Genomic DNA, 17,725 nt, shown 5'->3' with positions numbered 1-17,725 from the left:
CATAAAAAGAGACTAGATTAGTCAGGCATGATCTACCTGCTACAAACCCATGCTGGTTTCCCCTCAGCATAATTTTTCCTGCTGGGTTCTCACATATATGAGCCTTAATAATCTTTTCAAAGACTTTGCCAAGGATGGAGGTGAGACTGATGGGCCTGTAGTTGCCTGGATCCTCTTTCCTCCCCTTCTTGAAAACAGGGACCACATTGGCCCTTTTTCAGTCCTCCGGGACCTGTCCCATTCGCCACGAGTGCTGAAATATTCTTGCCAGTGACTGCAATGACATCAGCCAGCGCCTTCGGTACCCTTGGATGGAGCTCATCTGGGCCTGCCGACTTAAACAAATCCAGTCCTTCCAAGTGACTCTGCAACATCTCAGGGTCAATGCTTGGTAGTCTGGCGCCCAGCTGTTGCCTCTCTACAATGTGAGACTTGTCTTGCCCCTCATTTAGGAAAACTGAGGCAAAGAACTCATTGAGGAGTTCAGCCTTGTCCCCCCATCTGTCACCAATTGCTTTTGCCCGATCAGTAGTGGTCCTATACTGCCCTGGGCCTTCCTTTTACTCCCTATAGACCTGAAAAACAATTTTTTGTTATCCTTAACATGGGATGCCATCCTCAGCTCCATGGTAGCTTTGGCCTTTCTAACCGGCTCCCTACAACTGTGAGCTGAGGAGGCATACTCCTCTTTAGTAATCTCTCCCTGTTTCCATTGCTTATATGCCCTGCCCTTTGCCCTGAGGCTGCTCTGGATTTTTCTGGTCAGCCAAGGAAGCCTCTTGCCCCCTTTCCCCCATTTTCCCCACATCGGGATCGTCTCCCTCTGTGCCCGAAGGATCGCTTCCTTAAGGCACAGCCACCCTTCCTGGGCTCCCATCTCGCCAAATCTCTTACTCTGCAATGCGTCATGGACTAAACGCCTGAGCTCGCTGAAGTCAGCCTTCCTGAAGTCTAGCACTTCCACTCTACTAGTTACCTTTCTCACTCTGTGCCTTATGATGAATTCTATTATTTGGTGGTCACAGTCCCCCAGGTGACCACTGATCTGTAGGTCCCCTACCATGTCATCCCCTGTTACCAATACCAGGTCCAGTATGGCATTCCCCCTAGTGGGACCATGTACCCCCTGCGTCAGGTGGAGATCCTGCACACAGGATAGGAACCTGCGTGAACGGTGGGAATGTGCTGTCTGCGTCTCCCAGCAGATGTCAGGGTTATTTAGGTCCCCCATGACTACCACCTCCGTAGTCTTTATGGTCTCCGAGAGCTGCCTCAGGACTTCCAAATCTAGTTCTTCCCCTTGGTGTGGGGGTCTGCAGCAGACCCCTACCACCAAATCCCTTTCTCCTTGACCTCCATGTATCCTAACCCATAATTCTTCTACTTTCTCCTCCTCTGATTCCATTTTGATAAGGGTCAATGTATAATGCTCCTTGACATAGAGTACAACCCCTCCCCCTCTCTTCCCCACTCTGTCCTTTCTGTACAGCTTATAGCCCTCAGTGTGTACCGCCCAGTCGGGGGTAGAGTCCCACCAGGTTTCTGTTAACCCCACTAAGTCATACGTGTTCTCTGCAAGCAGGAGCGCTAGTTCATCCTGCTTGCTCCCCATGCTGCTAGCATTAGTGTATAGGCACTTGAGCCCTGTGACTGGCACCTTTGTAACCCCCCAGGTCTGATGCCCAATGGGCCCCTTACTGCTTACCTGCTTATTGCTTACCTGTGCTGTACTGCTGGACGTCCCATGGAATGCAAGTTAACAGCAGTATAAAAATGTAAAGTTTCAAGAAGTTAAATAAATAAAGGCTATCAAACAACGAGAATGCACTTTTTGTGGAAAACAGTGACTAAATCAAGGCTTCCTGGCTAGTGATTTGAATTGCGATTGAACTCATGATTTAATTCGATTTGATTTAAATCAAATCCCCCCAGGTTTTGGAGTTGCCAGTCACTGATGCCTGTATACGATGGGCATTAGGCTTACAGGAGTGCATATTCTGGGTAAGTGCATAGCCCTTCTCTAGTTCCAAGGCTATGTGTTTAAACAGAGTACACTGTATTTTATTACACCAACATCTGAATCAACCTTGCTGAACTCTCAAACTAGAACAGAGTGAGGAAGACTAGATGTTGTTTTTATGGGATATCTATAGGCTTTGCATCCTTCCTTTTGATGGCAAAGAAGATCCTTTAGGGGTGCAACCAATAAAACTTGTCTTGCTATTAGTTCAGCTGCTTTCTCTGGGATGACTCATAAAACTCAGAGACACTTTTCTTCATCCCATGGCATAAAAGCAGGCATGAACCTTTTAACGCTATTGATTTAGTGGAATGCTTTTACTGGTAGGAGGATGGTCATGCATTAAAATTTGGCATGTTCCTTTTCAACTGGTCCATTCCACACAATGAGTGGTAGTTTGCAGCCCCATTTGCCAAATGTTTATGTGGGTGAATGTGGTCCTCCCTTTACAAATCCTCTTCCTCTCTGTGCCCCACATTCAGAATTTTTTAAGTTCCCATCTCTATAGAAACTGGGGGGAGGCAGTGAGTATCACAGAAAGTATAGAGGCTACAATTTGAACACGAGGAAAATACACAGCTTTTGTTCAGGGCATGCTTTATCCTGCAGAAACTCTAACAACAATGCCCAAGAAGTGAAAAATTGATTCTTCAGTCCTAAATTCAGCTGACAAGCGCTGACTGTTAAAATATGTGGCATTTCGTGTTGTCATTTTCCCAGTCTCGTTTCAGAGCAGATGTGCTCTTCAATACCCTGTGAGATCAGAACATAAGTGTTCACCTTCCCAGGATGGCAGTGACTGGACCAGAGTCGAAAGGAACCGCAGCAGCGGAGCAAGAAGTGTAACGTTGGAGTTCTCAGCTGCAAACCTCGTGCGCGGATCCTTAGGTCGTATCTCTCTTAAAGTTTCCTAAAGTGCGGTAGGAAACATCCAGATGAAAGGTGTACAGTATATGCAAAAGGTTATTGTGACTGTGATTCTGAATATTGAAGTGGGCGAATTCTCCTCTTGAATTTGTTCAGCTTTATTCCATATCTTTCGTCGAGACTGGATAGCCTCTTGATTTCTTCTACGGGGATTCAGAAAAGGTGCCCGTGGCACATTTCTTCTTCTTCCGCTTCATGTGTAATGGCACTTCCATCCATACTCATGAAGGACTGTTAGGCCTGATCTTCAATTTACCCACAGGATATTTTTAATATAACATTCAGGCTTTTAAGATAGAGTTTCTCTTTCTTTTGATCTTGGATTTGGTTCAGACCCCTTTAGAACTTACGGTTCATTCGTCCCCTTGACACCTTCCTATGACTGATACAATATTAAGTCTTCCACTATCCCAGCTGAGCTTTTGTACCTGATGAATTAAACATCCCTGCTGTTTTCTTTGATCATAGAAATAACAATTATTCTGTTATTATCTGTTAGCTTGACTCACGTAACATAGTAAAGGGAAAGATCCCAGAGAGCATTGATTCTACCCTCTTCCTCAAACGCAGAATAGAGCCCCCAGTATGGAGGACATATATTTTAGCACAGCCAAAATCCCTCTTTCCCTTAACCATTTAAAATGAAAACAAGCAAAGCATTGGAAAATCTTCCATAGGCAGGATTCCTGTGTACGCTGGAGGAAATGAACTAGATGACCTAATAGGATTTTTCCATCTTTAACTTCAGAGGCCGAAATGCTCTGAAAATAATGTTGCGGAGGCGGGGAGGAGAATCAGTTTCCTTACATATTTTCTGCACAGCTGATACTATTGTGAATGATGCATCCATGAACCTTAGGTTAGAGCAGTGGTTCTCAAGCTTTTTAGGCTCAAGGCACCCCTGATAAGATGAAGACACCCCTCAGACTTGAGGCACCCTTGGGAAAATATCAGCTGTTAGTTTTCATTTGAGTTTTGACTTCAAAAAGACAATAGAGGAATTTCTTGTGTTCAAAGAACTCAGAAAGACCACAACAGGTCAGAATGCTTTTAACGCTAACCTAACAGTGCTAACATTGCATGGCACCCTGTGGCACCCCTGGAGGGATCTCAGGGCACCCCAGGGTGCCACAGCTGCCGAGTTGAGAATCACTGGGTTAGAGTTATTGACAGAGTTGCATTTTACCTTTGAAAGCTTTGGATAATGTGGCAAATACACCCCTGACTAGGAAATGTCTCAGAAAAGTCAGACTACCCAGCACTAAAACACTGATTGAAAAACTTTGGGTGACCTACTGTTAGGTGCATCTATACGTGCACTTTAATGCACATTAGCCTATTTGAATGCACATTAAAGCGTCACGAAAACCCCATGCTCTTTATCTAATGTGCTTTCAAATAGGAACTTTTACTAGTACTTCACAGTGGAGGGCATTTATATACCTACCTTTTTGTCCCGCAACGCACCAGAGATCTGACGGGTCAGAGCAAACTCAGTTAATCGGGTCTGCTCCACACACAAGCTGATGTGAACTGCGCTGCTCCATATGCAGTTATATAAGCAGTAAAATACGCGTCAGCATGCAGAAAATGGCAGCAGTACATTTTTGAACTAAAACACTTCTGATGTGTTTTAGTTCAAAAGTGAGCCGTTGCCATTTTCTCAGCACCAATGCACATTTTGATGCTTATACAACTGTATGCACTACAGTGCCAGGCACTTTTAAAAGTGGCCAGCATTGCAGTGCAAGCATGTGTACAAATGCCCAGAGGCACTAGATTTAAGGCACATTACCTAAAGCGTATTAATTGAACGTGTAGACATACCCAAAAAGCCCAATAAAAGGAAAGGAAACAGGACCAGTGTTCTCTGATGCTTGTCTTTCCAGTTTAGTATGTTGTGCTGTGTTTTATAAGGTGATTAGATCATGACTGGCTGTTTTGGGAGGCAGTATTTTCACAGCTTAACCAGCCTTGAAAGCACTGCAAAGTGGTCGGTCTTATGTACAGCTTCCTTTATTGTATTTCCCATTCTCATAGCAGGAAAATAATCTTTTTTAATCTGATCCAAAACAAATGAGGTCAGTGAGAACTGATTTTAGTCCGTTTGGACCAAAATATTTTTAGTACTTTTTTAAAATAAAATCTTGGGTTAGCCTTTGTAAAGACGATGTCTTGCATGTGCACTGACAGGAAGAAGAACGCCGCTTCCTGTATCTTTAGCGCCACTTCCTGTGGATATTCATTACATAAAGCAAGTCTTTGTGCAGGTCAGGCCTGCCCCTGCTTAGCTTGCCAAATTGTATCGCAGCCCTTGGCATTACATCTGCCAGGTACTAACAGGCCTTTTTCTTTCACAGAAACTTCGCCTGGCGTGGCTGAGGTGACACTTGTGGAAAAGGAGCCAGCTGAACGCCACACCATCATCTCATGGGAGCAAGTGAGTTCTTTTATTACAGCAGGGTAAGAGGGCAGGTTTAACCATACTTACGAACACTGTAGTGAATTCAGCCTGACTATATCCCACACAGGATACACTCTCTGGTGTTTATGGGCCTTGCCTAGCTCCAGGCCACTCATCTGGCCTACGGGACAAATGAGTCTGATAACCCCACTCTGCAATAAAACATTTTGCACAATTGCCATTTGCAATTTACACCTGTAGAAAAATCCTGCATCTGTGCAGGGAGCTGAAGAAGAATATCTTGAGATCCTTTCCAACTCCATGGTCTATGATCAGGAATAAAGCTATGGCAGAACGGTGTATGAAGTAATGCATAGCACCCTATGTTAATCATCAAAATGCATGCCCATATATCCAGTATCATGGGTAGAGACAAGGCTGTGCTTTTTTTCAAGCTGGTGTGTGGACTGTGTGTAGAACTGTGTAAGTAATTGATTTGGCATCTGGACAAAAAGTAGGGAGAAAATTTGTTTTATATTAAAAAAAAATCTAATACAGGTGGTCCTTGGACTTAGGACGCAATCAATTCCTGAAAACTGTGTCCTAAGTTGAAACGTTGTAACTCCATGTTCTCGTAAGAAACACTGTTATAAATGGGGGATTTGTTCCTGAACCAAGGCCCGATACCTTATTTTCACCAAAAATACCCCAGAATTTTGTACTCAATCAATTATACACGAGTAATATAGCTACAGTAATGTATTTATATTGTAAGTAGCAATCATATTGATTTGGAAGGACTTCTTTGAGGTGACTTGGCTGGACTTTTTGAAGGGTTCTTGGCTGGAGTCTTCTCAGGAGTCTTGGCTGCAGGTTTTTCCTGTAGTCTTGTCTGCTTTCTTAAAGAAAGTGTCCAAAGAAGTTTGGACAGATTCATAGATGTAGGGTCAGAAGGGACCTAAGTAGATCATCAAGTCCAACTCCCCGCCCTGGGCAGGAGAGAATACTGGGCTCATATGGAGGTAATTGTCAAGCCTCCTCTTAAAGACCCCCAGGGTAGGAGCCAGCACCACTTCCTTTGGAAGTTGGTTTGAGATCCTAGCTTCCCTGACTGTGAAGTAGTGTCTTCTAATGTCCAGCCTGAGCCTACTGTCTAGCAACTTATGGCTGTTATTCCTTGTTACTCCAGGAGGTGCACGGGTGAACAGGGTCTCTCCCATTCTCCGCTGGTCCCCCTAGTAAGTTTGTAGATGGCCACCAGGTCCCCTCTCAGCCTTCTCTTGTAAAGGCTGAATAGGTTCAGGTCTCATAGCCTCCTATTGTAGGGCCTGCCCTGCTGCCCCCGACCACGCGAGTGGCCTCCTCTGGACCCTCTTGTTGCTGTCCACATCCCTCCTGAAGTGCGGCACCCAGAACTGGATGCAGTACTCCAGCTGCGGCCTGACCAGTGCCGCATAGAGGAAGAAGATCACCTCCTTGGCCCTGCTTGTGATGCATCTGTGGATGCACGACAAGGTACGGTTGGCCTTCCTGACTGTATCCTCACATTGGCAGCCCATGATCATTTTGGAATCGGTAGTGACTCCAAGATCCTTTTCTGCCACTATGCGTTTGAGACGGGAGTTCCCAGCCTGTAGGTCTGCTGCTGGTTCTTACTGCCCAAGTTCAATACTGAACTTGTCAGTATTGAATCCTATCCTATTCTCGTTCGCCCGCCCCTGTCACCTGTCCAGGTCCAGCTGTCCCTCCCTTCTAGCGTGCCCACCTCACCCCCAGATCTTGGTGTTGTCAGTGAATTTGAACAGGGTGCTTTTCACCCCTCATCCAAGTTCCTAATAAAGAGATTAAAGGGTGGGGGCCCAAGGACCGAGCCCTGGGGAACCCCACTGCCCACATCCCTCCAGGTCAAATATGACCCGTCCACCACCACTCTCTGGGTGCAGTCCATCAGCCAATTTGCTATCCATCTGACTGCGTAGGCATCAATGCCACAGTCACCCAGCTTTTTAATGAGAATGAGGTGAGAGACAGTATCAAAGGCCTTCCTGAAGTCCAGAAAGACTACATCCACCGCAACTCCTGCGTTCAGTGATTTTGTGACCTGATCATAGAAGGCCATCATGTTGGTCTGACAGGACCTGCCCTTAACGAAACCATGCTGGTTGCCCCTGAGCGTCTTCCCCCCTGCTGGTCCTTCCCAGATGTCCTCCAGGGAGATGGCTGATGCAGCAAACTTGTTCGCTGTTGTGGTATCACATCGGATCAAGCAGTGTAAAGTCAAAACTGACGTCAGAAAGTTGAAACAGTGTCAGTTTATAAACGTTGTAAGTGCAAAACACTGCAACTCGAAACATTGTAAGTTGAGGACTGCCTGTGCAGTACAAGCTCTGTTACCCTGCATCCATAGAGAGCTGGGGGTGCCGGTTAATCAAATATGCTGGTTATCTAAGAGTTTATCTCCAGCAGGAGGCATCTTTGCCGGTGCGCCAGCGCTTTCACTCCCTGGCGTCAGTGTGCTGGGGGACAGCAAGGGGGGCCCTGCTGAGGCTGCTTTGCCTCAGGCCCTGGTCCTTAAGGAAGAAGTGAGACTCTGCAAAACCAGAAATGCCATGGTGGGACTTCTGGTTTTGCTTTTGCTGCCTCAATCCACTGCCGTACACAACAGATGCCGTCTATGACAGATGCTGTTAATGGAGCATTCTGGATGGTAAAGCACCGGATAACACAGCTTTTACTATACAATGAAGGAAATGCATTTTACATTTTTAGAATTATGTTGACATACTTTGAAATAAAGCATTGGTTTGAAATGCAAAGTCAACACATTCCAGAGATCTAGAAAAGTTTCAACTTTTTTTTTTTTTAAATGAGTAAATTATGCTTGTGAAATAATTCATGCAGCCCTTTATATAGGTAGGGGTACTACGGTTTCCCTTTATATAAGTAGGGGAAAGTAGGAAGATGTCATTAAGAAAGGGTAGTTAGAAATAAAGTGTATATGGACTATTGAAGGATTTAGCTGCCTATGTCCTTACCAATCACACCGATGAAATCTTAGATCTACCAGCCTTAACAATTTTTCTTGTTTGTGAAAACATGAGCTATGTAGCTTAGTCTCTTGGAAAAAGTACCGAGATCTTTAGGAGCCAGTTGGTGGGAATTGAGTTCTTTTTACGAACACTTTTCAGGGCTTATCTCTTAGCACTGAACTTGAAGTTCTCTCCCATCTCATCGCTTCCAATTTTTTAAGACAAAGAAATCTACAGATATATGGTTAGTCTTCTTCATTTTATTGTCAACCACTAGGCGGCAACATTTACACATTTACCTGAGGAGAAGCAATCCTCTCCCTGCAGTTCAGGTTGTAGCCAGGTTCCCTTACAATCCCTAATTTCATCTAATAGCATAACTCCAGCTGAGAAGTAGGGGTTGGCTTCAAGTTAGCTATATATTTTCTAAACAGAAAGAAGATATTTTCTTGCAAAGTTTAAACAAAATCAGCCAAACAATTGTTGAGTTATAGGCCTAAAAAAAAACCTCTGCATAGGAACCCATTCAGTAAGAGGTTCATGTCACAGCTACTTTTCCACTATAAACTGTATTCAGTTCTCATACATGTTGTGCACAGAAGAGCTGTTTCTGCCAGTACTTTCAAGGCATTCAAGAATAGGGTTTGTTTGTTTTTTCAAGGAGAAAAAAATCCCTGTTTTTAAGTTATGGATGCTTTAAAATGACACCTTTTTACAGTCATGATTCATCACCAACCTTTCAGTGTCCTTCTGACTAAAATCTTCTGCGCAGTAAAACTTTCCCACTGTTCCTGACATTTAAATGTATGGCAAGCTGGGCACAGACCATCTTAAAAACCATCACAAAGTTTATGTAGCCTCAAAACAGCCAACAGCTCTGCACTGGAAAGAGAATGGGAGCCTTATCTCTGGCTCCCAAACATCGCCGCTTACTGCAAGCAGGATGATCTGGGGACCCAGAGAAGCTCTGGTCTTTCAAAGCTTTGTGGGGTAAATCTAGAGGCAGGCAGGCACGCGTGCACGCATGCACACACACACACATCCCCCGCCCCTATAGTTGCTACCATATGCTTATACACAACTCCTCCCAGGCATTTAAAAGCATAGAAATAAAGCGGTGCAGGGAGGCAAATAAATATTGGGAGTCACTTATAGTTCAGACCTGTTGGACAGAAACTAAAATTGAAAATGCAGAGACAGTGTTATTATTTGGCTGAGATGCCAAAACTAATCACCATATCCGTTTCTGTGACTCAGTTTTACCGTCTGCAAGATTGGCTTAGCAGTGTTCGCTTTCAGCACAAGAAAGAACTGAAATTACAATAGGTGCCCGGGGTTGGGAATTGTAGAGCAGTACTGCTACTATGCTTGACGGGATAAAAAAGGGGTGCCAAAGAAATGTCCTCCAAATCAGCCTGTCAACAACCTCTCCACCAGTTGATGCTGCCCTCCGCTATCTTCAGTTGATCCCTGCCTGTCATGCTGCCGAAGCTTTGATGCACGTGGGACTGTTTCTCAACTTGGCTTTGTCTGTACAGATCTAGGACCTGCAAACCCAGAAGTGCTAGTGCTCTTTTGCCATTGACCTTGGTAAATGTCCCTATGGTTTGGAAGTGCTATCAGAATGTAAATTGCAGTGGTCTCAGTGTAGGGTTTCAAGGCCAGCTTGGGCCTCTTCCACTTGGAGGATGGGTTGTGGTTCCATCTTGCCTAGTTTGTGCTCACAGATGCCTTGTGCAAGCTCCCAGTTGAGCCCAGCTGCCAGCATTTAATTCCTGATCTAGGCATAGCTTTGCTCAGTGCTTTGGAAACACGTACCTCTGAAGAGTCAGGTGGCTAAAGGATTGCCCTAGCCCATGTTAGCTTGCACCATATGACTCTAGGTAAAGGTTGGGCACAATGATGTGTGTATTCCTTGTTCCCAAACACTAGACAGAGCTGCACTGTCTGCCCTCCAAGGAGCACAAGGGGAACATAACATGCACCAGAGATAGGTGGGGAGAGTGATAGATTCACCCATACCCATTCCAGAACAAGTGCACGGACGGATGCAAAACCCTGTTCTCTGTCGCTAAGACTCAGTCCCACTCTGCCGCCTCCTTTGTGCTGCTGTGGGGGTGCAAAGAGGCTGCAAGGCAAGCAGGTGTGTTCACTTGGGAATTCCCATCATCCAAGACCCCCACAAGGCTGTGCTTGGAACAGCCTAGCACGTTGGTGTCTTAGAGGCTTGGTCATCTGGGTTAGACCAGCTGTGAAGCTTCATTAACTTATGCAGAGAGACAGATTGGCTGCAAGCCAGCTCTAGCATAAGAGTAGAATCAATCTCCTTTTCCTGCACTCAGATTGTGCATGGAATCAACGGAGGGCCTCTCAGTCTCTCCAGAGCCTTGCTTTTTCAATTCCAGTTGAACATTATCTTTTCCCGGTAATGAACTATTCTTACACTGTTTTTAAGTAAACTGCCACATGCAATATCTGTGTTTTATCTGGAAACACAGTGGATGCATCTACAGGACATGTTTATCATGGAGCTGCCTAATTAGGTCCTCAGTAAAGTCTCCACATCTACATATGCGGCCTTATTAGGTCACAGTAAATTAATAAGTGCCACCATAGTACTTGTAAATACAAATATTGACCTATAGCAGCATTATTTACTGCACAGCAATGCACATGTAGATGCTGACAGGGCTGCCTCAGTGCGGGGTTTGCCTGCTAACTGGCCCTGCACTGATGTACCCTTGTGCCCCAGCCAGCCCCTCCGCAGCATGTTGAGTCAGATCAGAGCAGCCCCGGGCTGGCAGGCTGGCCCCCTGACCCAGCTCGACATGGTGCAGCCCTGAGCGCACAAGTAATCACAGTGCCCAGGAGCAATAAATTCTGGCGCAATATGCTCCAGAGTTTATTGCTTTGCATTAATTACACACACAAATGCACCCAGTGATGACCACACCTTTGTCAGCATAACTTTGCTGACCAGCATAGTTTCCCTCTAATGTAGGACTTGAGCATTGAATGGTTTCTTTGGAGAATATTTGCCAAGAACTTAGTCACAGAAAATATTGGGTATATAGGATCTTGTGTTTTATGGGCCGAGCGAGTGTAGCTTTAGAAAGTATCAGATGAGCAGAGAGCACAACGGTTTGAAAGGACCGCGATGAAGCAGTTTCTGGCATGTAGTTAGGGTGGCTTGTCTTACTTCTGCCATAAGAGGACAGCTCTTTCTAAGTCCCAAACTCACCATCAGTCCATCTTCTCCATTGTTGTGGAAAACACTGGGCATCAGTCTAGACCTCCAGGAACCTGAAGATGTCCAAGATCTGCTCTAATGTAGCATCTTCCTTGGTTGTTTCCAAAACCCTCATCAGGAGATGGCAGAAAGGAGTTTAGCAGAGGAAGATCTGAAAATGAAGGTAAAATAGAGAGAATGAGACTGGGAAAACATGTATACAAATTGTTCTGCTCTCTTAGAAGATTCAAGACAAATCAAAGGATTCAAGACACTAGATTCATCTAGAAGTCTCTTCTCTCTTTCCATATACTGACCATTCATTGCTCTGACTCCTAAGAGAAATGCCCACAAAGCCAGCAGAGCTGTTCAGATGTAAAAGTTTATTAGCAGACAAGTTAAAGAGGATCAAACAGAATTTTAAAAAGAATCAATGTGGTATGTACATATTTGCATTTGGGTGGGACTTTGTGGCACATCTCTCTTATTTACGTCCTTCATAGTTTTCATCCTGCTCATTGTGCTTGCGGCAGCAGCGTGAAATTAAAACTTAGGAAGCTGAAGTGTGAGATGATAAATATTTAGTGTTGAAAAGAGCTGGCGAAACAAGGGAGCATCTGTTCCAGGCATTTGCAGAACTTCAGAAATACCCACGCGACCTAATCTTCTGAAGCAAACATCAAACAGCCTCACCTGTCAGCATTGTGATCTCGAGCGATGGAGGATTTCTTATCAACAAGCTTTTTGCAGCATCATCTCCTTCATTTTTATCCCTGCTGCCCATGGGGAATCCCTCTGGAGGTCTTGGGAAACCTAATATGCGAGTGACCGCCATGCTGGCATGGCCAGTGGATCAATAGTAAGGATCATTGCACTGTGTGGCACACAGTACTGATGAGCAGCAAAGCCAAAAGGACATGGGGTGCAGCTATATTTGTCTGTTGGCAGCAGTAAAAAATGAAACATCATAGGAGAGGAGCCCACATATCAACTGGATAAGCGCAGCTGGAAGTATAGCTATGAAGGTGACATGAAGTATAGCTGTGAAACCCAGCCCAGTCCTGGGCTACACTAGGGGAACCTGCAATATTTATAGCCTTCCCTATGAAAGAAGTATTAATAACATAGACTGCATGGTGCTTTGTAGACATGCCCTTCTAATCCTTTAGGTCAGGGGTGGCCAGCCTGCAGCAAAGGCACCACAAGTGGCACGGGCAGCCTGTGTGCACGTATGTGGAAGATGAGGGAGGAGTTAGCATTCCCCAAAAAGCAGATAGCAAAGCAGCAAATTGGGCAGGGGGTACGGGGAAAGAAGGAAGCAGAATGGAGGAAGCAGTAAGCAGAGCAGCTGGTCATGCAGGGAGCCCAGGGCTGAAGGCAAAAGCAGAGCAGCAGGTTGGGAAGGGGAAGAGGATTGGAGCGGTCCTTGGGAAAGGTGCGGGGCTGATTTGTAGCAAAAAGATCAGCCCTCATTGCTTTAGCTTGTGTCAAAGCAGTTGGTTTGATCTTGGTTTTGTTGAAGACAGAGCTGTCAAACTCAAAGAGCTGGTGGACTGGATGTGGTCTGTAACACTTCTTGCCGTGGCTCCCAGAGCTGCTGTGTTGACAACTACTTGGCTGCTGGCAGCCATGGCTAGAAACCCCACAGACCAAACTATCAACCTCTGTGGGTTGGATCCAGCCCCCAGGCCATATGTTTGGTAAAACTCTGTCCCTGGCAATGCCTCTGTATGCAGTGATGTCTGTCACTGGGAGCTTGCATTCATTGCCAAAGTGATGCATCATGGAACACCCCTAAATACCTCTTCTGCTACCAGTGGCTAATTAGGGAATTTTCCTGTCTTTTTTTACATCAGATAACTAACCTATAGTGGAAACTAGAACCAGAGCAGTGCAGATGTCTTTAAAGATTTAATTTTATCTCATTTGTGCTGAAGCTCAGGAAAATAATTGGTGGTGAATGTTCCTGTCTGAATATGCAGTCACTCGTTTGGCTGAAAGCAGGCCCTAGAGTTTTTTCTTGTATAATACTTAGGCAATGTTTTGATTTTAGAAAAACTCCTGTGTGTTGCCGGAGGATTTAAAGAATTTCTACCTGATGACCGATGGCTTCCACATGACATGGAGCGTGAAGATAGATGGTAAGTCTGGTTGTTTCCTCCCTGCTAATATATTCCCTTCAGTGCATTCTGTCTTTCCGTGATACTATTTCCTTTTCACTTAGATTCTGTCCTCTTTCTGTGTGTCCTCTGTGTCAGTGGAAGTATTTTCTTTTTTAATTTGATCACAGCTTAGCAAAGTCTTACATCTAACTTAACCAGAACCACAGAGCCTGTGTCATTCTTAATAATAAACACCACTGCTTCTGCTTTTTGTCTTGATGGCTTTAGCCAGCTGTTTCTGGGTAATTCAATCATTGGCTGTAGAAAATGGTAATGAAAATTTCCCTTGATAAATCTGGAATTCTGCACAAAATTTGTAGTCAGTATGAGGAGAGCCTTGATAATAACAGATGAATGCAAGTGCAAGTTCTGTTCGTGATGCAGAAGGTGGCAAATTGTCTTAGTGGTCGCACCCAGAGAGTGGTAGTAGATGGGTCGGTATCGGCCTAGAAGGATGTGGGTAGTGGGGTCCCGCAGGGTTTGGTCCTTGGACCTGTACTCTTCAATATCTTCATCAGTGACTTGGATGTGGGGGTGAAGTGTACTCTGTCCAAGTTTGCAGACGATACTAAATTGTGGGGTGAAGCTCACGCTCTGGGGGGTAGGAAACGATTGCAGGCAGACCTAGACAGGTTAGAAAAGTGGGCAGTACACAATTGGGTGCAGTACAACAAGGACAAGTGCAGAGTGCTGGGGCACAAAAATATCCAGCACACTTCCTGCCTGGGAAGTCACCCTCCCAGCAGCACAGAAGCAAAAAGGGATTTCGGAGTCATAGTGGACTCCAGGATGAACATGAGTCATTAGTGTGATGAAATCATCAACAAAGCTAACTGCACTTTATCATGCATCAGCAGATGCAAGGTGAATAGACCCAAGGAGGTGATACTTCCCCTCCATGAGGCATTGGTCAGACCGCAGTTGGAGTACTGTGTCCAGGGTTGGGTGCCGTACTTCAAGAAAGATGTTGATAGACTCAAGAGGGTTCAGAGGAGGGCCAATCATATGGTTAGGGGCTTACAGGACAAGCCCTACGAGGAAAGACTGAGGGACCTGGACCTCTTCAGCCTCCGCAAGAGAAGGCTGAGGGGGGATCTTGTGGCCACCTACAAATTCATCAGGGGGACGCAGCAAGGGATCAGAGATGCTCTGTTCACCAGGGCACCTCTTGGGGTAACAAGGAACAATGGTCACAAACTGACAGAGAGCAGATTTAGGCTAGATATCAGGAAAAACTTCTTCACAGTAAGGGTGGCCAAAATTTGGAATGGCTTTCAAGGGAGGTGGTGCTCTCCCCTACCTTGGGGGTCTTTAGGAGATGGCTGGATAGGCATCTGGCTGGGGTCATATGACCCCAGCACTCTTTCCTGCCCAGGCAGGGAGTCAGACTCTGATCTGTTGAGGTCCCTTCCGGCCCTAGCATCTATGAATCTATAAGGCTCAAGCCTGAAGTGTGTCCGTATGTAGGACTCCAGCTGGAAACTTTCTGTGCCTAGAATTTGTTAGGATCCAGTCTGTGGTTCTTAGGTTTTATTTTTGTTGACATTAATGCCAGTATGTGCTATGCTAGCCCAGTTATGACCCTGATGATCACATAAATGAATACATAAGTCACAGATTTCACTCAGCAGTAGAAACCTGGCTGATTTAAAGTATTCACAAAGCAACGCGTACTTTGAACAAGGCCTCACCACCACTTCTTGGGGTTTCATAAATAAATCTCTGGTTTGAGAATAAATCAACCTGGGAGTTTCTGACTGCCATGGATGCTTTTGAAAAAAAATCACCTGATTTCTGTTGGCTTGAGCTCGGCATCCGTGAAAAAAGGATAGTTGCACTTCCCTTCATAGATTCATAGATTAAGGGTCGGAAGGGACCTAGTAGATCTTCTAGCCCGACCCCCCGCCAGGGCGGGAGAACAACAAAAAACCCCAAAAAGAGAAACGGGACTCAAACGAGTCCAGCCAGGTAGGCATCCAGCCTCTTCTTAAAGACCCCCAGGGTAGGGGCCAGCACCACTTCCCTTGGAAGTTGGTTCCAGCTCCTAGCCGCCCTAACCGTGAAGTAGTTTTTGCGGATGTCCAATCTATACCTCCTCTCCATCAGCTTGTGCCCATTACTCCTTGTTATGCCAGCGGGCGCTAGGGGAAACAGCGTCTCCCCCAAACCCTTCTGGTCCCCCCTAGTGAGTCTATAGACAGTCACCAGGTCCCCCCTCAGCCTTCTCTTGTGGAGGCTGAATAGGTTCAGGTCCCACAGTCCTCATCTGACTGTCATGTGGCTCCATCCATTCTGTTTTATGCAATGCCAACAATGAGCACCAAAGAAAAGCCTGCACATACATACGCATCCTGTTTTGCCTCTCCTGCCTCCCTGAAGTTTTATGATGAGATAGTGTCTTAGCTCAAGTAATGTGACTGCTTTCATCTCCGAGCTAGAAGAAGATCACAAGTTCAACAAAGTCCTCCCAGATAACTTCTCAGGAGGCCAGCAATGTTAGCCTGTTCTTCAGCTCACATGTAACCTCTGGTTTTCAGTTGGCCTCATGCATTTTATGCCATTTTTAGTCACATCTGACTTGATGGGAGTAGACAACAATTGAACAGCTTTGCAAAGGTAATACGACAGGTGTTAGCTGAGCCCCAGATACCACAGTGGTGGTCTAACTGAGAACAACATTGGAATGAAGGTCCTGATCCTACAATCGCTGAAGTAGTGGGAGTTTTACATTATACTGTGATACAAACAGTCGCAGCCCCTGGCACTGATTCAGACCTCACTCCAGCATATCTCCACTGGCTTCAGTGGAATTACTCCAGCAATGGTGGGATTGGGCCCTCTCTCCTCCATCTCTGCCTGCCAAGAAAAGAACCGCTCTTTTACTCTGAAGTAAGGACCTTGCCCAAATTACACAGGTGCTTGCTGTTTCCACCGGTAAGTGTGGGGTGCACTTTTCTCCTTGTGGACTTTCATGTCAGGAGCAACACCAGTGCTCCAGCTTTGGCTGCCCACTGATCTCCAGGTGGAGCCAAATGCAATGACCTACAGAGCCCCATAATGTTCTGAGACCTTTTTAGTGGACTAACACCCCCCCTGCCCTCCTCTGGGAACTGCATAACTCAATCTGTAGATGACTGACTATGGTCTGGAAGGACTGGCTTTGATCCCAGGTGAGGGTGGTGGGTTTCTACTTGTTGCTTCCACTTCCAGCATAGCCCTGAGGCCCTCCCAGCCTCCTACCCAATGGGTCCCCACCGCTACCTGGGACTAAAGGCAGCTGGAGCATGGTGCTGACCACCTCACCTTGTGTGGAGGTTAAAGAAACAATGAAGCACTGCCTCAACAGCTTGTAAAGGGCATGCCTTTACTGCCCTACTCTGCACCATTGCATTCAGATGAGAAACCTGATTTGGGTCTTCCTCCATACAAAAGAAAGGGAGCTTCTGGCATGATGGTATCAGATGAATACCAGAGCCTGGAGTAATTACACTCCCAGGCCTGCTTCAAGATTCAGCTCTTCTGCCATGAGTGGAGGATTGGTCCAAAAGAAAAGATCTCCACTTCTCTTGCTGCTAGAACATGTTGATTATCAGTCTCACAACTGTGCATTACAGATACCCCCATGCCTCTGGGCTCCATGATGATTAACAGCATCTCCAAACTAAGCCGACTGGGCAGCTCATCGCTGTATGCTTTGCCCAATGCTCCAACACTTGCTGACTTGGAAGATGATACCGAAGAGGAAGGTACTGTCTTTGGGGTTGCAGCTGGGGTGGGACGCACAGCTGTTAAAACATGCTTTACATGATGGGTTAGGATAAACTGCCTTTCTGCAGAATATGCTTAGTTGCACTTTGACAGTAGGAACAGAGAGGTCACAGGTCACTTTTAAGAAGACCCATTGCTTGCTGTCCTCCTGAGACCAGATGGAAACAGTCCTAGATCCTCAAAGGA

General features: G+C 45.8%; 1 protein-coding gene across 2 annotated transcripts in view; it reads left to right on the top strand.

Moving 5' to 3' along the window:
* Window positions 1-17,725, top strand: part of TPGS2 (tubulin polyglutamylase complex subunit 2) — a 47,047-nt gene that overhangs the window by 13,909 nt on the left and 15,413 nt on the right. Inside the window, exons 1-4 of one of the 2 annotated variants that reach the window (XM_019518091.1) lie at window positions 2,738-2,962; window positions 5,308-5,387; window positions 13,663-13,750; window positions 17,386-17,517. In XM_019518091.1, the coding sequence (XP_019373636.1) occupies window positions 2,956-2,962; window positions 5,308-5,387; window positions 13,663-13,750; window positions 17,386-17,517 (307 nt within the window). In that variant the 5' untranslated portion in view covers window positions 2,738-2,955. Of the gene's footprint in view, window positions 1-2,737; window positions 2,963-5,307; window positions 5,388-13,662; window positions 13,751-17,385; window positions 17,518-17,725 lie in introns of those variants that run through there. The other variant, XM_019518090.1, reaches the window with a different exon arrangement.

This window comes from Gavialis gangeticus, unplaced genomic scaffold (assembly GCF_001723915.1).
Source record: "Gavialis gangeticus isolate Ggan-Ray unplaced genomic scaffold, GavGan_comp1, whole genome shotgun sequence".
Classification (NCBI taxonomy): Eukaryota; Metazoa; Chordata; order Crocodylia; family Gavialidae; genus Gavialis; species Gavialis gangeticus.
This window is presented reverse-complemented; position numbering and strand designations above follow the sequence as displayed.